The sequence below is a fragment of the Hydra viridissima genome, unplaced genomic scaffold (assembly GCF_058129835.1).
Source record: "Hydra viridissima isolate aposymbiotic clone 2 unplaced genomic scaffold, HvirCarnegie_v1 scaffold_21, whole genome shotgun sequence".
Lineage (NCBI taxonomy): Eukaryota > Metazoa > Cnidaria > Hydrozoa > Anthoathecata > Hydridae > Hydra > Hydra viridissima.
Window position 1 is genome coordinate 707,809 of NW_028324320.1, and position 26,992 is coordinate 734,800.

At 19.8% G+C, this 26,992-nt stretch overlaps 2 protein-coding genes across 4 annotated transcripts in view; both read left to right on the forward strand.

Moving 5' to 3' along the window:
• Positions 1 to 26,992, forward strand: part of LOC149876388 (uncharacterized) — a 471,199-nt gene that overhangs the window by 159,382 nt on the left and 284,825 nt on the right. The window lies entirely within an intron of this gene.
• On the forward strand, positions 20,099 to 26,813 carry LOC149876393 (DNA-directed RNA polymerase III subunit rpc1-like). The gene is made up of 4 exons (XM_090075487.1): positions 20,099 to 24,362; positions 24,448 to 24,591; positions 26,449 to 26,463; positions 26,575 to 26,813. The coding sequence occupies exons 1-4, from the start codon at positions 20,099 to 20,101 to the stop codon at positions 26,811 to 26,813; spliced, it is 4,662 nt and encodes a 1,553-aa protein (XP_089931613.1).

A 26,992-nucleotide genomic window follows, 5' to 3' on the forward strand; every position in this document is an offset into this window, starting at 1 on the left:
CTAAATTTATTATTAATTATTCTTATTTAGATAAAAAAGCTATTAACATTGCTAACTACTTATTTGCTTTATATCCTAAGAAAGATCCAGAAATAACAAAAAAAATGTTATAATAAAAAATACTAATCTGCTCAGTAAAAATACGAAAATGTAAAAAATAAAGGCGAGACATCAAATTTATTAACAAAAATATTAAAAGAAATAAATGAAAATTACTATATTTATGTTAGCAGATATAATGTTAATGATAATAATATTATGAACTAAATTTAAATATTCTGAAAATAATTATAACTATTGTTTTCATTCTTTATTTAAATTAATTTAATTATTAATATAAAATAGATTTAAAATAGATGTTTTTCTTGTTGATAACAATTATGAAGAATTTTATGAAGTAGATGAACCTTAATAATAATAAAATTATATAATATATATTAAATTAATTTTACTTTTTTTCTGTTAATAAGAAAAAGGGAAATTCTATTAATACTGTAAATTTTAATTATAGCAATTATTTTTGCTCTATAATTGATTATACTGGTATATATGAAATAATTCTTGCACCTAAACAGAAAATAAACGAAAATAGCGGCTCAAAATATAATACTAATAATGTATACATTTTAGAAGATTACTTATATAAAGTAAAAAATGAAAAATATAATATAAATGATTTAAGAGAGAAAATATTAGATGATATTAATTCCAAATACAAAATATATATTTTTAAGTATAAAAAAGATAAAAATGGTAATAAAGTATTTTTAAAATTTACAGTAGAAGATGATTTATATGAGTCAAAATTTAGTAGCTATTATAAGCATACTTTATTTAATTTAAATTATGCTTTATATCAGTTAAATAGAGAAATGACTATATATACTCCAATCACCAGCGATTTAGCTGAGCAAATTTATAAAGCAGTTAAATCAGATAATAATTTTAAAGAATCAGATATTTATAGTTTTAATATAGGATTTTTTCCTATAAACAAAGATGAATATAAAAATGATAAATCTGGTTTAAGTTTTTATAATATTATACTACACACAATGATGATAAATAGCGATATAAACAAAAAAACAAAAAAATTTATTAAAAATATATCATTTTTAAATTTAGAATAGATATATATTTAACAAGAAATGTTTATATTAAAATTAAAATTACTATTAATATATATATTTACCTAATTAAAATATTTTTTTCTGTTAACCTAATCTGGCGCGCGAGTTTAAATTAGCATAAAAAAAATTAAATTATATTACTTTCTTAGCGGCGCGCTATCAAGTATTTTTTATGTTAAATTAATTTTATTTTTATGATTCTAATTAAAATGGGATCATTCTTTAGTAGAAATAATTTCGAATACAAAGATGATTATTTTTCAATAACTGATAAAAAAAGAAAATATGAAATAGTTTTTATAAAAAGAGAAAAAAGTTATAAAAAAAAAAATAAACATGAGATTATAATAAACAACATAAAAATATTAAATAAATATATAAATACAAAAAAAAGAAATATTAAATATTTAAGAGAAAAAATAATTAATGATATAATAAAAAAATATAAAATATATGTATTAGTTTCTGTTATGATATATTCGGCTACAAAGTTTATTTAGATTTTAACACAGATGAAATATATAGAGAATATGTTGGTAATATTTTTTATTATGTGTTTTTTAATTTAAATCATATTTTATATAATATGCATAAAAAAATGCAAATATATATACCACGCAATAATGTGAATAACATATATGATGTTATAACAAAAAATAAAACATTAAATACTGCTATGGAATATACCATAATAGGATATATACCAGAAAATAAATATATTATCTCACATATAAAAAAATATATTGTAGTAGAAAAAAATGATATAAGTTTATATAGAATAATATTAAAAGCAATGTATTTAAAGGAGTATAATAAAAAATTAACTAATGATATAAAGTTTCTGATAGCTGATATATCAAATACCAGCTCAATTGTTTGCGGCTTGAATTAGAAATGAAAATGATATATAATATAGTTAAATTTTGATTTTTTTATTATATACTTAAAATAAATAAATAAATAAATTAAATTAAAGATGAGTTACACAGATGATGATAATACTGAAAATCAATCAATGATTTAGAACATCAATTATCTGTTGATACTTCAAATCAATTAGATGAAAATGAACAATTACTATTAACTCCACCACTAACTCCTCCTACTTTAAATGAGCTAACATCTGTTGTTGAAAATTTACTTGATTGTGTTGAAATATCAAATAATTTAGATGAAACAAATAATAATTAAAATATCAATAATATAATAATATTTATTCTTTTTATGTTAACTAGAAATTTGGCGCTGCCTTAAAAAATTAATATAATATAATTTAATTTTTTTTTATGCTAATTTATATTTATAAGAGTATAAATTAATTTTAACATAAAAATTACTTAATAGCGCGCCGCTAAATTAAGTTTAACATAAAAATTACTTAATAGCGCGCCGCTAAATTAATTTTAACATAAAAAAATATTTAATATATTATATCTATATATAAAGAGCCGCGCCTCTTAATAAAATATTTTTTTTCTGTATAAACAAAAAAGATGGACGCAGCATCTAAAATTATATTTCTGCTAATATTTGCAGCATTTATATACTTTATTGTTTATTATATATATAAGAATAAAATAATGACAGATGTTAGTTCTATACCTGATTTTATCAGACCTAAAATAGAAACAATTGGCTACTGTGGCGAAGAGCCAAATAATCGCAGCTTAGATTGCTATCATAAATTATGGAAAACATATGGGTCTTGTAACTTGCAAGATATGACTCTTCACTATGGATCTCCTAATTATACTTGGAATCAACAAAAAGAATGGTTAGATAGACAAACATTAACAAATATAAAAAAAGATATGTCTGACCCAATTAATTGTACACAAAAAAGAATTTTTCATGATTAAAAAAAATATATACATGTAATATATATATATATTTTTAAATAGTTAATATAATTTTTTTTGTTTATTTTATTGTTAATTATTTTCTTGTGTATTTTTAGATGATTCAATTATAAGATTGATAGAATCGAAAAGAATATTTAATTTTTTCAAAATATCATATATAAAGAAAATTCCGTCTTTTTCATCAAAAATTTCAGAAATTTCTTTATAACTAATTAATAAATTTTTTTTGATATAATCAATATAAATATTTGTATCTCTAATACATAATTCTTGTTTATTTTTATTTTTACAAAAATAAATGCTCATAAAGTTTTTTTTTATTTCTTTAACAGATATTTCAAGTAAATAAGCCAAAATTTTTAAAAATGTTTCTTTTGTTTTTACTTTAATTTCATAAATATCATTTGATATTTTTATATTAATAATAGAGTTGAATACTAATTTCATATTTTCATATATATTTATAATAATATTAGTACCAAATCTTTCTGATTTGTTAGAATTATCAATACTAATAATAGAATTTATACTTTCATTATCATATTTTGATTCAATATTATCACATAATAGATTAATTAACGCTGTATATGTGTTAATAATATAATCTATATTAAATTGGTCATCGAAATAAATTGATGGACATTCATTTCTTTTATTATATTTTTCTTTATATAATCCTAAGTATAATAAAGTATTTTTAAATATTTCGTATAATTTTTTATCTTTATCATCATATATATAAAATGATGGTGTCTTAGTATCAAAATATTTTTCACTACCATCAGGATATACAAAATCTAAATTTTTTAATCTTTCTTCATCAATAATGTAATTATACGGTGCAAAAGAATATTTTAAAAACATAATATCATTTTTTAAATTATATATAAAATTTATAAGAGATTTTAAACAAAGATCTATTTCATCTTTTTTTTCATCAGTTTTAGATTTAATCAAATTTTTTAGTAAAATATTATTATTGTTTAATTTACTAGACATTTTTAATAACAATAAATAAGAATACTTCACTAAATTAGTATTTTCAAATCTGTTATTTTTGAAATCAAATTACAAAACATAACATATCAAATAGTAAATGTACTAATTAAATAAATTTGAATATTATATTATAAGATAAATAAATTAAATATATATTAATTAATTGTGTTGTTAAATAATTAAAATGAATAATAATCAATGTATAAATATTACTGATTTAAAATGTGATTTTAATCTTAAAGAAAAAACAAAAATAACTAATTATTTTGATTTTCGTCTAATTAATGGAACTAGTCATAATATGGTATATTTCTATATAGAAGTTGATTCTAACATAGATTTAAATGATATATATGATAAAATTTCTAAAGCTAAATATATTAATCATACTAATTTAAGACACACAGTGGAGGATGCTGTATATGATTATAAGAGCAGAATATCTCGTTTAGGAGATAATTTAAATCAAATAGCTAATACATTTAATAACATTATTAAAAATAAACAAGATATTATATCTTACGATAGTGTAATAAGTATGTTATCTAATAAACAAAGACAAACAATAGAAAAATATAAAAACTATATTATGTATGATGTGCGAATAATAAATTCATATTTAGAATAAATTAGATTACATTATGATTTTATAGTATAAATAATTTTACTTTTTTTTTTGCGTAAAAAAATATCGATATTTATTTTTTTGATTAATGGTATAATTATTACATATTACAATATACATTTGCTTACACGTTACACCGTATTACACTGCACTGCATTATATTGCATTTGCATTGCATTGCATTGCATTTAGTTTATTATAGCACATTATCACTTATCTGATTATAGTTTTATTAGTTTTTTCAAGTCAATGGAACATAGAATAAAAAACTCTATCAGAAAAGATTTTGATGTTAGTAATAAAAATCAAATTCTTGAAAGATTTAACCTAGTATATAATAAAGATGAAAAAAATGGGATAGATTACAAGAATGATGGTTTATATTATCCGACTAAACAATTAAAGGATATTGAAGACTATAACAACTATGTAAAAACTAAAAACTATGAAGAAATTCTAAGAAGATCTCAAAACAAAATACAATGCGATGTAACAATAAAATACTTATGCTATATAGATGGGACAAATTCTTATATAGATAAAAACAATATCTTAAAAGAATTAAATGAAACAGATGTAGTAGTCAAAGTTAATGGAGAGGAAATTTTGATTACTATTCCTTTAAATACACTGAAGGCTTTTATAGGAACCATATCCTGTGATTTAAAAAAGGTAAAAAATCATAATTCTAAAATAGGTAATTATGATAGTATGTCAGAATATGATAAGGAAATAGTCAAAAGTAAAATACATGATTATGTGGTTAATGAAGCGAAAACTTATTTGAAAAACAAAAGTTTTATAATAAAGGAAGAACCAATAAGAATGTCAAATAATAATCCTTATTTAAGATTAACAGAACAAATTGAACGCGAAAGCAGGTATAATGGAGCCTATAAAGATTATGGAGATACCTTACGCAAAGCCGATAAGCATATAGACGATCATCATAACGAAAATCGTAATAAGGTAAAGGAAATAGAAGAACGTATAGCTAAGTATCGTAACCATGATCCATGGTCTAAAGTAAATACTAACAAACAGTGTTAATTTTTAATTGTATATATATTTACACTTTTAGCACTATAAAATATAATCATGTTAAATTTTTAACCAAACTGTGTTATACATCAAAAATGTAACAGTAAAACAAAAAAAAAATAATATTTAATCTTAATTTTTAACACTTATTATGATACGTTTAAGTATCAAATGTAAATACATTAGCATTTTATTATTTAATAATCACATATTTATTTACTTGTTTAAAACATCACAATAACAATTTAATTCACCTTCTTTTGTATAATAATATTCTTCATTACATAAAATGCATTTTAAAGTCTCTTTAAATCTTTTAAATGAATTTCTATCTAAAATAATCTTTAAATATTCTGGATAACACCAACACACTTCTTGTTTATCTATATCAAAAGCAACAAAGTTATTGCACTCTTTGCACTTTTTTTGTAGTACTTTCATTTAATTTATATTATTTATATTAATAATAAATAATCAAAATATATTATATTTTTTTTCTGTTAATTAAAAAACATTACATGTTTACAAATTTGAATTTGCTATTTATTAATTTAAACAATTCAATTAAATATTAATTTAATATTAACATTAATTTAAAAAAATGAGTAATAGAGAATCAGAAACAGAAAGACAAAGAAGAGAAAGAGAAAAAGAAGAAGATAAAAGAATGTTTGCCTTTTTAGAAAAACAACGTCAAGACAGTTTAAGGGCTAAAGAAGAAGAACAAAGAAGAGCAGTAGACGAAGCATTTAGAAGAAGAGAACGTCAATTATTAGAAAAAGAAGCAGAAGAAAGAGGAAGAAAAATCAACTGGAATATTACCTACAAGCAATAAATATAATAGAATATTAATTAATAAATCTAAAATAAAACAAAAAAAAATAACAGCAAATTAAAGATATTTAAATATCTTTAATTTGTTATTATTTTTTATACTATTGTTTATCAGTTAATCCGCTAAAGTGACTAACTGATTTTAATTATATTTAATTAAAATTATTTAATTTTATTTAAATTATGGCTATACTATATAACACATAATACTATTAACAATGTTAATAGCATTATATATTATATTATATAGTATGATTAAATTGTTTTATTGAATTTTCTCAATCTAACAGATATTCCACTTTTTAGTTTATTTTTTCTTTCATTAAACTTGGATTGTATCATGTTAAATAACTTTTCAAAAACAGTGAACATTTTTTCTATGACAACTATTAGTTTTTCTATAAAACTTATAATAGTGTCTATTTTGTTGAAATCAAAGTCCATTATAAATTATATTATATAATTTTATAAGTAGAAAAAAAAAATAATTTAAATTAATATATTTATATAAATATGCAACATAATAAATATTTTTTTTCTGCTAAATTAATACACTAAAAAATAAATTAGCAAGGATTATATATTTGAATTAATAAATTATATAAAAAAAAATGTCTAGTTATATTCTAACTACTACATTAGATGATAATAAGCAAAATAAAATAATAAATATAATTAATAATTCTATTAAAATATTAGAAAATTACATTGAAAATAATATTAGACACCAAAATTGTGAGATGCAGTATATAATAGATGATAGCAAAAAACATCTTGTTCTATCTAACTTAGCAATATCTAATATAATATTTAAAATAAAAAAAACATCAGAAAAATATAAAGAAAAAGGAAAACATGAGCATTTTATTAAAACTATAGAATTATTTGCTTATTTTATTAATGAATTTAACAGAAAAAAAACTGGATTGCGCGCAAAAATATTATATAAATACATGTATATTATATTTAATATATTGATGTGGCGAATACTAAACACAAATAAGTATAAATTACGCCAATGTTACATAAACTTTGTAGTTAAAGAGCTAAATAAAATAGATAGTTATTATACTGCTAGCAGCTTTTTTTTAGTAGTAATACATGATCTAATAGATATTTACATACCAGAGCTAAAAAATTTATATAAAATAATAATATTTTTAGATGAAATGATAGAAAGAAAAAAAGAGATAAAAAACATAAAACTGCTAAGTAAAATAATATTATATGAATTTATGATAAAATATATTATAGATAAAAATAACAAAGAAAAACTAAGTTGTAGTTTAAATATATTAAATGCTTTAAACTTTATAAATTATTATAAATTAAATAAGATAAATATATATATTGAAAGATTATTACATTTAGTTGAAATAACAGATAAAATAACAAATATTTTATATGCTTTGTATAACAATAATGAAATATTATATTATATATAATCGCTAATTAGCAGAAAAAAAATACTTATTATGTGTCAATTTAATTTTGCCAAAATTAATTAACAGAAAAAACATTTATTTTAATATCATTTGTATAAAGTAACTTAATCTATTTTTTTTATGCTAATTTAATTTTGCGTAAAAAGATTAATAAAAGAAAATATCAATATAACATATATATCAATTTGATATTTAAATAATATAAATAAATACTAAAATGACTTCTTGTTTAAACGAAAATCAGCTTTGTAAAAAAATACATTATATAATATTTAAATACAACAAACTAAATATTAAATCAGAAGTAATTAATATCTCTGATAATTTAGATTTTGAATCAAAAATATATAAAGAGTGTTCATCTGATTATCAAAATAAAATAGTTATTAATATAATAAAAGAATCTAAAATAATTTCACTTAGCCCTTCTAATTTCATTTTTAAATATAACAAAGATTTTAACAAAGAAGAAAAAATACAACATTTAAATTTAATAATAAATAAAAAAACACTTGAAAAGTATATTGAAGATAGAAAAAAAACAATAAAAGAAAAAAATAACAAGGAAATAAATATTAGCAGATGTATACTAACTTTTGATATAATCAATGATAATATTTATGAAATGTTATTTGACGAAAATAACATAAAAATATTAATATAATTAGTTAATTATTAAATGTAAAATATAAAAAATAAATAATATTTATATGTTATTTATTTTTTTATATAAATTATAATAATTTATAATAAGAATATTATATACTTGATGTTATTAAACCAGTATGTTTGCTAAAAATTATATTAAATCTTCCTTTTATTATTAGAAATATTAATAAAAATTTTGCCAGATAGATAATTTAATCTAAATTAGTATTATTTAATATCATATGAAAATTTAACAGAAAAAATATTTATTTTTTGTATATTCTATATAAGGAGATTTTAATTTAAATATTTTTATGCTAATCTAATTACGCGAATTTAGTAAAAAGAATATTTAGGTGTTATTTATATAAATAATATAGTTTATTTTTTTTTTCTGCTAAATTTCTATATTTTAATTTGATTTTATAACTTATAACTAATAAATTAATATTTATTTTTCTCTTACAAAAATGAACAAATGTCGTGATTACCATCTTTATCATTGTAGTGATCATTATTATTATAATATAAAAATAATGAAAGAAAAAATAGATACTTTTTATGATGATATTTCATCTTATTTATTTGAAAAAAAAATAACAAATTATGATATAATTATAAATCATATAGATAAAGCAAAAAAAATAATTAAAAAAAATATTATAATTCTATATTTTAAAGATCCTCTTCTTCAATATGAAGAAAATACAGCTGAAATAACAAATAAAACAATAAAAAAAATATACGAATTTATAGAATATAATATAGAAAATAATAATATAACAAATTTATCTGATGAAAACATTAATAATATAATAGATAAAAACTCTTCATATTATGATGATTTTAATAGTATTATATTTTATATCAAAAGGCAGATTGATAAAAACTCTTATTACCTTAGATTTAGCCTAGAAAAACATCATTATAATAATCTTCAGTTAATAAATTTGCTTTATATTATGTATTTTAATATTAATATTATATCTTTATTTTATATATCGGTGTTAGAAGATATAAATAAGCTTCTATTAAAATATTATAATAAAAAAAATAATACACTAAATATAAAAAAGATTTTAGCAGCAAATAATATATTAATAGAACAGGAAAAAAATAATTTATATTATATATATCCTATATAATATATAATTTAATTATAAATGATTTTATAAAAATTAATTTTTTTTTCTATTGAATTTACACAAATTTAAATTAGCATAAAAAAAAATTAAATTATATTATTTTTATATAAGCAGCGCCAAATAAAATATTTTTCTGTTAAATTTGAATTATTAATATATTTAAAAAAATAAAATGGAGACTGATTTAGATACTAGAGATAATGATACTAGCTATGATAATGAAGAATATAATAATATGCCTTCTGATAATTTCGCAAGCAATTTTTCAGAAACAATGGTAGATTTTCAGATGAAAAAGTTTCATGATAATATTTTAACTGAAATTAGAGATCATCCTATTCAAATAACAATATTTAATAAATCATCATATGATATAATTATAAATGACAATAATCTTTCTTTTATAACTGATGTATTACACTATAAGATAAAAAATAACTTTGATGATATTAAAATAATAAATGATGTTTTTTATAATGATTTAAAAGATACAGTTAGTGTAACATATGAGATAATTTATAATTTTGTAATCAAATATAATGATGTATTTAAATCATATAATCAATATAACAAAGAAACATTAGATGATTTAAAAAAGCTAATTTTAAAGTATGAAAGTATTTTGCTAAAAAATTTATGTGATATATATAGTTATCAGATAGTTAATTATATAGAAAAAAATAGTAAAGAAGATATTTTTCTAAAAGATATCAAAATTTTGATAAATTTTTATGTAATATTTATAAAAAATTTTAAAATTAGTTTGTTAGAACTTATAAAATATTATTCCAAATTCTAATTTAATAAATATTTTTACATTAATATAAAGGCGATTAAATTGTTTAATAAACATCATATATGGATAATAACAGAAAAAAATATAATGAATGTATAAATTTTAAATATCTATCTAAAATTTTCTTTGTTCCATCTAGAGATGCTTATAAAAATAAAAATGATTTAGAACTTCTAAACTGTTTGTTTTCTGATATATTGAAATATTATAAACTAGCTATGATAAAATTCGGTGAAAACGAAGTGGATATTAAACTAGAAAAAATAATATTAGAAGATGAAGAAAAAAATCAATTTATGAAAGGATTTAACATATATATAACAGGAAAAAATAAAAAGGGTGATGTAATAAATATTTTTGCGATAAAATCAAAAACAAAAACTAATTTTAAATGTATGGAATATTTTTATTTGTCATTTATTTTAACTTTCCAGAAAAAATTAAATGATATAATAAATAATCTCGAGCAAGAAAGCGAAGTAAAGGAAAATTACTATTCTGAATCCTATTATCTAAATAAACTAGAAATATATAAATTTATTTTCAACAAAATAAATAATAAATTATTCATGTTAAATTAATAAAATTAATAGCATATTATTTTAATGTTATTTTTTTTATTTAAAATATATTAATTTAATATATATATTAAAATACTATAAAATAATATGGAAACAAATTATAATAACATTAAAATAAAATTAAAAATGTGGAAAGGAGAGAATGGAGAAGATTTTTTTAAATATCATGATGATATGAAAAATAATAAAATTAATTATTTAGTCTCTTATATTTTAATGGGTTTAAATGAAGCTTCATATATGATGAAAGAAGATATTATTATTATATTTTATATAATAAAAAATTATATAGATAAAGAAGAAGAAAAAAAAGAATATAAATCCTTTGATATATTTATAAAAATAGTTGACAAAGAAGAAAAATTTAATGATATTATATTAGAAATAAATATAAGCAATATTGATGATAGTAGTAATAAAGTTGACAGCTCTTTAGATAACTTCTATGATATTCTTGTTTATTCTTTCTATACTAAATTAGAAAAAAAAATCGAATATTTAACTGTTGAAGCGGCTAATTTTAACCCATTTCTGTTTGGGGCAGATAAATTAGTAATTAAAAATAAAAACAAAGAAAAAAGATTAAAGAATAAATTAGCATTATATAAGAATATATTAGAAAATAAAGGCAAAGATAATGAATTTCCACAGCAAATAAGTATTACTGAGTAGTATAATAATATTATATATTTCTTTTTATGTTAAAATATTAATAGCGTAGTTATAATGTATATTTTTTTTTCTGTTATTTAAATTTTTTGACAGTAATATCATTATATTATATTTAATTTTAGTTTAACAAAAAAAATAATTATTGCAGTAAATACTAATATTGTCAGTAAATAATAAAAATGTGTATTCAAAGCAATAATACTATGAATAATAATAATGTAATATAAATTATTATGTATGATTATGGCTGCAACAGGCAAAAATAGATGATAGCATTTTATATAATATTATCTTTATTTTTGTTTAATTTACTTGTATGTTTTATTTTATATACGATTAGAGAATGTTTTTTAGTAATAATTAATTGTTTATTTGGTTGATGTTTAAATATATTATATTAAATAATTTAATAAAAAATAAAATAACAAAAATATTATTTTATTTCTTGCTATTTACTAAGATAAAATAAATTAGAATATTTTCTAATTTGATTATTATTAAGCTTATAATAAATAATTAATTTAGCTACTGTTAATAAAATGACAGAAATGTATAAATGTATATGTAATGGTTATAATGATATAATAAAAAGTACACCACCAATTGTAAATAATAACAAAAATAATGAATGTAACTAGAAATATAACAGAAAATAATAATAAAATTTCGCATACTTCGCCTTTGAATAATGCAGCTTCTATAATATATCTTTTAATCATATGTACAAGTGCAGCATTATATTTTGGCTATTTATGTTTTGGTTTTTGTTCTTATATTGGAGTTATTGATTATTTAATTTGTATTAACAGAATTATATATTAAATAATATGTAATTCATGTAATTTATTTAAAAATAAATATATAAATTTAAAAAATTCTTTAGTTAGCGGCACATCTGATGCTATAGAAAAAGTATCAGAAAAAATTAAAAATATATACAATAGAAAAAATAATAAATATAAAAACATTATTAGTGAAAATTATATTTGTTAATAATATATATACTAATAATTGATATGATTTTTATTAGAATATATTCTAATAATTAGTTTTACTTATAAGACGTTAAAATGTATATATTAAATACAACAAAAATATATAATAAATTTTACTATAAATTATAATAAATATGTAAAATCAAGTGAAAATTCAAGAATTTTTATATATTATATTATTTACAATTATGTTCATTTTTATATTTTATTCATACTATCAATGGTTTAAGTATTGACAATAAGTTATATAATATTAATTATAAAATATCTTAATAATAAAATTAAAGTTTTAATTAATTATTTAATTAATTTATTTAAAACATTATACACAAATTTAAAAAATATCTAACTGATATTATTATAAAATTGTCAAGTGTGATAAAATATTCATATACATCATATATTAAAGAAAATATTATTATAATAAGTGATAAATTTTAATAAGTAAGTTATTTAGCAAAAAATAAAATAACAAAAATATTATTTTATTTTTCTTCTATTTATTTAAATAAAATAAAATTAAAATGATTTCTAGTTTGATTTTAATATAGTATATAAATAAATTATTAATTTTGCTGCTTATTAGTAAAATATTAAAATGTATATGTTTAATATTAATATGACTAAAATAATAAATAAGACTGAAAATATAAAAAATAATAAAGTATTGCATATAAAGCCAGATGCTTTAGCAATGTCTATAATAGGATATATAGGCGCAACAGTTATAATAATTTTTATATTCTGTGCCTGCACAAATATTCTTTATTATTTAAATTATGCTGTTAAAAAACTACGTCCAGTTATATATAATTTAAATATATATTGTAAAGATAAATATACAAATTTAAAAGACTTCCTGGCTGGCGGCGCATCTAATACAGCTGAAAAAATATCAAAAAAAATCAAAACTTTATATTATAAATCTGAATGTGAAAAAACAAAGTTATTTATGACTGGAATTGATAATAACAGCTATTAATCCTAATAATGATTATTTAACAGAAAAAAATAAAATAACATATATATTTTCTTTTTCATTTGGTTTAAATTACGCGTTAACATAATATAAAAAAAATAAATAATTTAAATATTTATTTTTTTTTATTATAATATGTTATTAAATTATAAAATATTATTTATATTTTATTTTTTATCAGTTTCTTCATTTAAGTTTTTAATATTTTTTTCAACATCTTGATCTAAAAAACTTATATGATATAATTGATATTTTCCTTTTTTCTTATGAAAAATATTTTTACAGAAATTAAACTTACACCATCCGTTTATAAAGCATGATAAAATAACTAATATAATAGATAATATAAGAGGAATAAAAGCTATATAAAATGTATCATAGCATTTTTCCTTAGCTGCAAGTTTTACCTGACATTTAAGACATTCATTTATGCTATATAAAATTTGATTGATATTGTTTTTTGTTGCTAGCACGCTAAATTGATTATAGTTTAAAATATTAGCATCGCAAATCTTAGTTTCGTTTAATATTTTAAACATATTAGTATTAATATACATTTTAACTTAACGTTAGTTTAATATTATAAAATTATTTTTTCAAAACAGCTAATATGTTTATCTATTATATATTTTATATTTTAGTGATTATATATTTTTTATCTCTTTTGATTTTGTAACAAAAATCAAATGAAAATAAAAACATTATTAACGAAAATATAGTAAACATAATTATAACAAAAATTAAAAATCCCGTATTTTCATCATGAAATTTTTTTTCTTGTTTCATTAGCTCTTCCTTTAACCAGTTATTTAATATATTTTTATATTTTTCTATGTTTTCTACTTTTGTTTTGCTAACATCGTATGTAACATTAGAAATATGAAGAGAGCTAAAATAAAGAGTAATCGTTATTAGAGACATTTTATATTTGCTTATAATATCATTTATTTTACAATAATTGTTATTCAAATTAGCGAAAATAATTAAGAAAATATTTAGTATTTTTTGCTAGTAATAAATATATCAGTCATCGTATTAAATTTAAAATTAAATATTTTTTTGTCAAATTGCATAAACTCAAATTAGCATAAAAAAATTAAATTAATTTATATTATCCTTTTAAGCGGCGCGCTATTAAGTATTTTTTTTTCTGTTAAAATTAATTTAACTCACGCAAACTTAAATTAACATAAAAAAATTAAATTAAATTATATTACATTCTTAAGCGGCGCAAATATTTTTTTGTTAAATTTAATTTGATGGCTGTAAAGAATTTAAATTAGTATAAAAAAATATTTATAAATATTTATTAAATATAATTATTAATACTGATATTTATATATTTATTATTTTGTTTTATTATTTTTATATTATTAATTATAAACTATTATAATCACAAATAGTATCGGATGGAAATGATATATCAAGATCAGATACTTTTGCTATAAGATTTAATATTTTGTATATTTTGTTGTTATAAAATTCAAAATATATATGATATAAATATATTTGTCCAAATAAAATACTAAACAAATCAAAATACCCTTGTAATTGGTATAAATTTTCGCTTTTTGCATCATATTTAATATTTTTATATTTGTTTTTATTTTTTGGTTCTGTTTTGCCAAGTATTATGGGTTTATATTTTTCTCTATTTATTTTAAAATCTTTTATAATTGAACTAAAATCATCTATATATTTATTCTCATAAGTAGGTATAATATAAGTTTTTAATCTAATTCCAGATAAATTAGATAACATGTTTAAATTATATAATATATAAGTATAATCTCCATCATTTTCAATAATATCTTTATCTATAATTTCTTCAACTTTACCTGTTTTTTTATTTATTTTTCTAATAAAAATATAATATTTTTTATTTAAATTATTTAATATTTTTTTTCTTAATTTTGCTATAGTTTCATCACTACAATTATGATATTTTAAGAGGTTTTTAGTATTATTTTTTATTCTTTTAATTTTTTCTTCTTTATTTATTTTATTTATATTATTAAATTCATTATTAATTATATTGAATTTATTTTTTGGAATAACATATAATTCATATATATGATCAGGATAAAGATCATTTATTTGTTTATTTAAACTTGAAATAAAGCATTCACTTTTATATGAAAAATTAAGGCTATTATTATTATTCATTTTTTTTTTATAAGAAAATAATCAAATTAATATTATAATTATATATTAAATTTAGTAGCGCGTAGATTTAACAGAAAAAAAAATACTTAATAGCGCGCCGCTTAAGAAAGTAATATAAATTAATTTAATTTTTTTATGCTAATTTGAAATATATTTTAACAATAAAAATATAATAAATGGATGAAACTAAAGCAGAAAAAATAAAAGAATTGATTCTACAGAAAAAAATATACAAAATATTAAAACTAATTGGATCATATACTGTAGATAATCATTATAATATTAAAATCAACACCCTTCATGACATAAATAATTTCATGTTGGATTGCTTTGGACAAAAATTTAAATCTTTATGCTATAATATTGGCTTAACAGAAGAGGATTATAAAACAATAGAAATGGCTGATACTTCTAATATTAATATAGGTTATATAACTGCGCGTTATGTAAAAAAATTTATTAAAAATAATCATAAAAAACAAATAGAAGTTATTAAAATTTTATCCTCATTGGATCTCAAAGATGAATATAATTTTTTCATTAATTTAGAAAAAAATGATGTTTTATTTAGTAGAGAGCATATGATAATATTTAGCAAAATTTTAAATAATAATATTAATAAAATTAAAATGATATTAACAAATTTAAATGCAGAAAAAAAATTTAATAGTATAGTTGATAGAATAAACAAAGAAAAAAGAAATAATACTACTAGATTATTAAATTTTAGCAAAATTATCATATTAAAACAAAAATGTATAAATTTAGATTTTTTCATTGAGATGATGTCTAAATCAGGTTATAGCGAAGAAGAATGTATTAAATTTATTAATATACTTGTGAAAAAAAATCCATATAATTATGGCTGTGACGAGTATGGCGTTAACTAAATATATTCAAAATTACAATCACATATAATACATCCATTATCATTTATTTTTTTGTTTTTGGAGAAAATTTCTTCATTGTTAATTTGAGCGCTTATATCCTTTTTTATTTGCTCTGGAAGCCAGTCATATTCTATATTTTTTTCTTTAAATATTTTTTCTTTGTTATTTTTATTATCCTCTTCTTCTTTTTCTTTAGACTGTTTTAGATTTTTGATGCATTGAATCTCACTACCGCAGCTATTATGTATAACACAAGGATGATCTCTAACTATTTTATTTAAATTTTGATCATATAATACATACGTTTTTTTACATAATTTGTATCTTTTTTTCTTACAATTTAGGACATTCTGTACTAAATTATTTTTGGTGCTTATCTTAACACCATAATTATAATTGATTAGATTAGATATTCTATTTAATATTTGCTTTGTTGTTAGCTCTGTTTTTATATTATTTTTTTTGCAATAATTTTTTAGCGCCAAATCTATATCATCTTCTTTATATTTTAGCCTACAATATATATTATTCATTTTTATATCTTTAAACACTTTATTTATAATGTTTATATGAGATATAGAATAATCTTCTATGTTAAATTTTTCATCTGTTATTATTGATTTTAACATTTTTATCTGTTTATTTAATTCAATTTTAATCAAAAATATTATCTATAAATTTAATATAAATAAATTAATAAAATATATATATATTATTTTACAAAAAATTTCAATTTAAATGATAATCTTTTTTAGCAGAATATATTAGAAAAATAAATTTTTTTAAAAAGTAATAAATAACAGGGAAAATTTATAACTTATAATAAATAATAAATAACAGATAATAATTTAATTTCTTATTATAGTATGTTATATAAAAAAAAATGATATAAAGTAAATATATATTATTAATATTATATTTATTTATTATTAGTATTATTAATATCTATATCTACATCAAATATTTTTGCAACAAATTGTAGCATTTTATTAATAATAGGTTCAAAGCATTTTTTATTTTTATAATAGTAATTATCAGGATGATATAAATGTAATTGATTATACATAATATTAAAAAGATCAAAATATTTTTTTCGTTTAAATAAAATATTTTCTTTAATATTATGTTTAATATTTTTATATTTGTTTTCATTTTTTGGTTTTGTTTCACCAAGAATTATAACTTTATAATTTTCCTTATTTGTTTTAAAATCTTCTATAATTGATTCGTAATCAATTATATTTTTATCTTGATAAGTCGGTATTTTATAAACTCTTGTTTTAGTGTTAATTGAATTAAATAACATATTTATATTATATAACACATATGTAAAATCTCCGTCATTATCGATTATGTTTTCTTCTGTTATTTCTTCATCTTTTTTTGTTATTTTATTTATTTTTTTAATAAAAATATAATATTTTTTATTTAATTTGTTTAATATTTTTTTTCTTAATTTAATTATCATATTATCAGTAAAATAGTAGTAGTTGTACATAAGCATATTCCTGATATTATTATCTGATTTTAAATCTTTTAAATTTTCATTCTTTTTATGTTCTTCATGATAATGAATGTTACTTATTTCTTTTTTTGGAATCAAATATAATTTATATATATGATTTGGATAAAGTTTATCTATTTCCTCTTCTAAATCTGAAGTAAAACATTCTTTATTATATGAGAAATAAAGCCTGTTTATATTCATTTTTTTTTTCTATAATAAAAATAATAATCAAATTTGTATTATATAAAATTCAATAATAGTATAAATTAACAGAAAAAAAATAAATTAGATTATATTACTTTCTTAGAGGCGGCGCGCTATTAAGTATTTTTATTTTTTTTTTATGTTAAAATTAGCATTGCGTAATTTAAATTCAGCATGAGTAATATATATATAAATTTTTTAGCTAATCTAATAGTTATTAGTTATCATCATCATCCATTGTTGTTATTCTATTAGCTATAAAAATTCTTTCTTCTTTATTATAGTTTGCTTTTTTTAATAACTTTAAAAAATCTGATCTCGTTATATCTATATTTCTTACGCTAATTATAGTTAAAATTTCTTCTAGCTTTGTTTTTTTATTAGTTGTATTCTTATGTGATTTATATTTATTTATAATTTCTTTTTTTTCCCATTCAGAATTATTATAGAGGCTGACTATTTTTTCCCATTTGGCTATTTTCTCATTAATAGATGGATACATTAGAGTTTTTATATTTTCCCAATCTTTATATGAGAGATTTAAATCGTTATCATTATCATCATTTTGTTTTTTTTCATTTATTATGTTATTTATATACTGTTCTTCTTCAGTTAAACCTGAAGCTCTAAAAAAATCTCTTAATATAACAGCATTATTATTTTGTTTATTATATTTTTTATAAAGAAGATCATCTACAAATCTGTTAGTAGATAATATTGAATTATCTTCTTTATCTCTTATATATTTCATATCATTTTCTGATATTCCTAGCAGTAAACATAAATTTAGTATTCTATCATCGTTTACTGAATTTTCGTAAAAATCGTATAAAATTGGTTTATGTACTTTTTCTGATTTAAAATCACAATCTTTTAATTTTGTTTTAAAAATAGTTTTATATGACATTTTATTTTAGATAAAATATTCAAAATATATATTTAAAAATGATCTTATAACGCGGCGCAAAAATATTTATTGACCGCATTCTTTTAGCATCTCAATTCCTTCTGTTACATAATATTCACCGATCTTTTCTATTTTATTTGGCCACTTACCATCAGGTGAATATATAATAGGTATATTATTTAGTATTGAACTATCACTAGTTCCATGACATTTGCGGCATAAAGCGCCATTATTACACTCAGCTGCATTCTCGACGGCATAAAGATAATCAGTAGTATATGTGTTTGGGCATAATATTCTTTTGCCTTCTGAATTAACTAAAGGCTTAATTTTTCCACATTTTTTTTCTATTGCTGCTTTTTTATTCAAAAGATATAGATAGTAAGTTAAAATTAAAAGCGATATGCCTATTAAAAAAAGTATAACACTCATAGTGTTTTTGATTATATTAAAAAAATATATATTTTAATATTACAATTAATTTAATTATATAAGTGTTTAATCTTGATTATTAAATTAAGTTTAACAGAAAAAAAATACTTAATAGCGCGCCGCCTCTAAGAAAGTAATATAGTATGATTTAATTTTTTTATGCTAACTTAAATTTGCGTAAGTTAATAAAAAAAATTATATTTTTGGTGAAAATTTTATTTATTATTTGTTTAAAAAAACATGGATGTAAAATATAAAATAACAGATATAATACCTAACGGTTATGTAATAGGATGTTCGTTTAAGCTAATGAGTGATGAAGAGATCAAAGAAAAAGCAGTTATTAAAATAACTTCTAGTGCTAACGCCACGCAAGATAAAACTCCTCATGCTTACGGCCCGCGAAGTCAGTTTCTTGGTACAGATTCTAACAGATATAAATGTTTAACATGTAATCAATCAAAGGAACATTGTAGAATAGGTCATAATGGTTATATTAAAACCTTTGCCCATTTTAGTCCACATAAGAATATAATGATGATAACAAAAAAAGTTATATCAATTTTGTGCCCTAATAACAAATGTAATAAAATTATTTTTTCTCCGGAAAAATTAGAATGTGAACGGGATTACATAAATCAGAAAAAAAAAGATCTATTAAATCATATGTACGTAATAGCGAAATTGGAAAAAGGCGTATGTTTTAGTTGCAAAACACCAGTAAGAATAGCAGAAGATAATAAAGCATTTCCAATGATTTTTAAATATGTATTAAATAATAATATAAGAAATGATCTATACCCATATATGGTGTATGATACTTTAATGCATACATCTGAAACTGAATTTAATAAATATTTTCCTGATGTGCGACCAAAAGAGCTATGTAATACTCTCGCGCTAATAAGTGGTATACCAATGCGCCTTGATTCTATTTCTGCTGTTACTAATAAACCTGAGCCAAACGAAATAACTACAGCATATAATATGATATTAAAATTAACAGCTGAGTGTGGTAAAGGTTTTAAGCTATCATCTAATCAGGAGTTAACAGAAAATGTAAAGAAAAATCAAGATGCTGTGCTATATCTAATATATACTATAGTTAATGGTAAAGTATCAATTGGACAGGATTATGCTAAAAATGAAATAATTAAAAGCATAATATCCTTTATAGATAGAAAATCGATTGAAGGCGGTATAGCAAATATATCTGGTAAAGATGGTCCGGTTAGAGGCGGAATTTTGGCAAAAAGGATTAATAATATAGGACGTCTAGTAGCAACATGTGATAATACTGTTAAATTTGGCGAAATTGTTTTACCTGAAAATCTCATGAAGAATTTATATATAATAGAAGTATATAATGAATTTAACATGATAAGATTAAACTCTTTTTATGTTAATGGCGCTAAATATCCAGGCGCTGAGTATATAATACGCGCATCAGATAATAATAAATTATATTGTGAAGAAGTTAATAAGACATATATTCCTCAAATAGGTGATATAATAAAAAGAAACATTTTCTCTGGCGACTTAGTAATAGTTGGTAGAGCTCCAACTCTAATGCCTTATAACATTTCTGCTTATAAAATATCAAGAAAAATAAATGAGTTAGGCGACTCATTAGGTATAAAGTCGTCTGAATATAAGAAACTAAGAGATGGAGACTTCGATGGCGACGAAAGTTCTATAATAGCGCCTCGTGATATGAATGGAATGGCAGAATTATCTATGATAATGAAAACAAAGAATTTAGTTACAACAATAAAAAATGGTGATGTTTTGTTGGGGATAGAATGCAATTCATTAATTGGCGCGTCTATGTTAACGCAAGATACTAACATAAGTATAGACAAACTAAACTGGCTTATATGCTCAATACCTGGTGTTTATGAAGATAAATATAAAGATCTAATGAACAAAAATATAACACCAAATAGAATTTTTACTGGGCGTCAGATAATATCTTTGTTTATGCCGCGCGGTTTGTATTATACAAAGGCATCTTCATTCTATGATAAAAAAATAGAAGATGTTATGAATTACACAGAAGATGAGAAAATGGTAGTATTTAAAGATGGCTATATGCTTAGTGGTGTATTAGATAATGATACTATAGGATGTTTCTCTAATAATTCTCTGTTTAGAGCCACGTTAGAATGTGTGGGAGCAAAAAGAACATTAGAAATAATGCACTCATTTAACACTCTTTTTATGCGATATTTGCGCAGCACAAATCTTACTTTATCTATGAAAGATATAACTCTCACTGATGAAGCTTACAATTACATTGATTCTAACATCAGAATAAAAGAAGAAGAAATAAAAGAACAAAATAAAAGATTTTATGCTGGTGAAGTTGTGGCTAATTATAATGAGACGCCATATAAAACATTAAAAAAGAACGTATATGATATGTTAAAACCAACAGATGAAAATTTTCGTCATATCATAAACGGCTTAGAAGATTTTAGAAATAATAATCTTGTTAGATGCGGCATGGCTATTGATGGTAACATAAGTAAAGCTATATTAAAATTAGGCACCTCGCTTGGGCCGCCAATATATAAAGGCGAGCCAATTGAGCACCAATTTGGGCGCCCATCAAGACATACTAAAAGAAATCATCTAGATTTAGATACATGCTATATTAAAGGAAATTACATTAGAGGTCAATCAGCATTAGATGTAATAAAAGGAACAGTTACTAGAATAATGGCGTTAGTACAAAGAATAAATGGCACCGCAAGTGCTGGAACAATAAGAAGAGAGCTAATGAATGCATTATCTATTTATGTTTTGAATAATCATGGTCATGTTACTTATGGTGACTATACAACTGACATGTATCATTCTAGTCTGTCTTATGGTCATGATGGACTAGCCGTTAATAAAATCATGTGCCCTGCGATTTTTAGCAAATTTATTAAAATGCCAGTAAGTAAGATATATGAGACATATTTTAATATTGACAGAGGAAATGAGGAGCTGCAAAATTACGCAAAACAAACATGGGATATGTTTAAACTTATAGTAGAAGAAGTAAAATCGAGTATATTACTGTTAAGTAAAAGCGGCTTAATAGATTCTAATTATTATATGAAAATATCTGTACCATTTATAATAGAGTATAAAATAGATTTAGATGCTAAATTTGACCTCGAAAATGCAGAAAATAATATTTTTATTGCTAAAGATTGCATAAACAGAATTAATAATGTATACTCCAATGAGTTAAAATATGTCAAAGACGATTTTATAGTAAGAAGCAAGCTAAAAATAACTATCATGTATTTACTATTTTCTTTTTCACCGATAATGCTTGGAAAAATAAGCAAAGAAAAGATGAAAGAACTTAGTGAATATATATATTTAAAATATATTGACTCTATTGAATGCGCTGGCACCGCAGTTGGTATGATAGCGGCTTGCAACCAATCTAAAACTATGGTGCAAAATAGTCTTGATGCACCCAAAAAGCAAGCTGATAATACTATGCTAGAAGACGAAAAAACTCATAACAGAATAATATTTCCTAAAGGCATACTAACTGGCGCAAATATATATATAGCTCCTCTGTTAAAGGAATATCACGGTGTAGATATTAAAAACGAAATTATAAACAAAATAGTAGAAGATAGTCTATCTAATTATATAGATACTATAAATGTTTCTAATAATACCATTACTGACGAGCAAATATTAGATCAAATAACCAAGAAGAATATGAATAACAGTGTTATAATGGATTTATATCTTACTGTTACACTTGTGAGATCTCAGCTAGTAAAGAAAAACGTCAAATTAGCTGATATAATAGAAAAAATAGAAGACTATAACTCCGGCATATTAGTAGCAGAAAAAAAGAATACAGATTATAATAAAATATCATATAAATCTACTATACTTCTTCTGTTTACTGTTGAAGCTGGCAAAGTTCTATTTAATGGCGTAACAAATGATATGTTTAAAATAGCAATCAAAAATTTTACTGATTCTATTATTGTTAAGGGCTTCCCTCATATAATAAACGCTGATGTTGTTTATAACACAATATGGGAGGAAAACAAAAATGGCGAACTTGAGACAAAAGTTATACCTTATATTAAAATAGTATCAGATAATATATATGGTGTGTTAAATTTAAAATGCTTGGATCTCAGATATTTATGCTCAGAAAATCCTAACATATCATTAAAAATGAATGGATTAAATTCTGCTAGGGTGTCAACTATGTTGATGTTAATGAAAATAGCAAAAACTCATATAACACATATAATGCAATCTATTGATGCTTTATTTTATAGAGGATATGCTATAACATTTAAATCTTCTGGTTTATCAAAAAGAATACCTGATTCTACTCTGATATCTGCTGTTAGCTCTGATCCTAAAGGCAGAATAATAATGGCGGCAAAGTCAAGAAAAGATATACCAGTATATGATATAATGTCGCGTCTATTCATGGGTCAAAATCTAGAAATAGGAACTAGTTATTGTAAGTTATACTACAAAAAAGAAGAAAATGAATCAGATGAATAATAATTTGAATTATGATATTATATTTAAAATAACAATTATAGTGCGCAAAATAAAGCTAAATATTTGTATGAAAATAATGACAAAAATAAATTATTATATGTCTGTTATTGCTGGATTATATTACAACTATAATCATTTGCTAAATATAAAAAATTATCCACTAACTGTCGATTTTCTATTAATAAGTTTGTGTTCTATAATTATAATAAAATCAGCTCTAAATATAATTAAAGTAGTAGCATTTAAAGACAAATTAGAAAAATATTTCAGTTTCATTAATATTGAATACTTAATATATAATAACAAATCAGAAAATTTAAAAATTGCTATATTATACTCATATCGTTTTATAAAAACAATAATTAAAAATTATTTAATTAAAATAATATTACGCTATACAATATATAATCACATATATGCGTATTTATTTAACACTGATTTTTACTACTCTTTTATAATAATTTATATTTTAGTTATATCAAATATTAGTTATAGTGTATTACTTAGCGTAACATATGATATTATTTACGTATCTGATTTAATAAATAAAATTTTATACACTTATATTGGAGAAAAAAAAACAGATAATAATGCTTCAAATAACAAAGATATAACAGAAGAAGAAAAAAATAATAATTATAATATATATTTAATATTTTTGTTATTAAATGTATTATTAGGGTACATAAGATTTATTTACTATTAAATTAAATTAGAATTAAATTACTATATATATTAAAACTCAAGTAAATATTTTTTTTTATGTTAAACTTAAGCAGTATTAGATTAGCATAAAAAAATTAAATTAAATTATATTACTTTCTTAGGCGGCGCAAGTAAATATTTTTTTTTATGTTAAACTTAAGCAGTATTAGATTGGCATAAAAAAATTAAATTAAATTATATTACTTTCTTAGGCGGCGCAAGTAAATATTTTTTTTTATGTTAAACTTAAGCAGTATTAGATTGGCATAAAAAAATTAAATTAAATTATATTACTTTCTTAGGCGGCGCAAGTAAATATTTTTTTTATGTTAAACTTAAGCAATATTAAATTAGCATAAAAAAATTAAATTAAATTATATTACTTTCTTAGGCGGCGCAAGTAAATATTTTTTTTTATTTTTGGTATTATTTTATAATTATTATGATAATTAATCATAACATTGCGATCTTCTTTTGTTTAGCAAAGGATTATTACTTATTTCATCTATACTTTTTAATATTATTTTTTTTATATTATCATTATCATTATCATTATTATTATCATTATTATTATCATTATTATTATTTATATTTTTGCCATCATTTGATTCATAATTATTATTATTTTTTTTATCTAATATTGTTTTTTTGTTAAAATCAAAATAAAAATTTTCTTCTTTGGTATTATTATTTGAAGACATTTTTTTTAATTATTTTATGAATGTATTAAAAAAAATCAAATCTATATATGATCAATCGTATTTTAATTAGGAAATAAAACATCTAATATATTAATAATTAATATTATTAACATGCTAATTTCTAATATATTATATATCATATTAGATAGAATAAAGATTTTATTATAACTATTTATAATTATCACTGCTATTTTTTTTGTTAAATTTTTTAATATTTCAAATATAGTAATAATAAATGAGCATAATAAAATAACAATTAAATTATCTTTAATATATATTATTGTATTTGCTTTGTCAGTATAATAAAAATACATATTAATTGTTAATATAATTAATATATAATCTGATATATTTAATTTTTTTTTCATATTTATTTAATTTATTTTAAATTAAAAATATTAACAGATTAATAATATATAATTTTTTTCGCTATTAAAGAAATGAGTCATACAGATAAAGAAAAAATATTAGAACTATATAATGATTCAATAAAGGAGTTCGAAGATTTTATAAAGGGAGATATTAATAGCGATTTATATACTGTTGAATATATGTTAAATAATCTATCAAAAACATTAAATATTTTTAACTTTATTACTGTTTCTATTTATAATTTAAAATTATCTCATGATTTAGAAGAGCTAGATAAAGGTATTATAGTAAGCTTATATTTAAATAAACAAATAAAAGATACAATAGAAAAAAATAAAGATAATCAAGATATAGAAAATATAAAAGCAGATTTAAAAAACATTCTTTTAGAATACAATAGTGTTTTAAAAATTTCGTCTGATTATTATACTATAAAGACATATTATGATGAAAAACCTCTTGAAATTAGAAATGATTTTGCTAAATATGGCGGATTTCTTAAATTTATATCTGATTTATTAGTTGAAATGGATAAAATAAAAGCGAAATATAATAATAACAACACTTATGAGGCTTTTTTAATTATATATGATTATATTAAGAAAATATCATATTTAGATTATGAATAAGAATTAACTAAATATATTTCATTTTTTTTTGCATCAATAAACATAGTAAAACATATTATATCAATCATATCGTTTTCTTTGAAAGCCGCAGATTTATATTCTTTTTCCAAGAATTTATAAATATTGTCATGATTTACATAACAGAAAATACCATTTTTGTTTATTTTTTCTTCACTTAT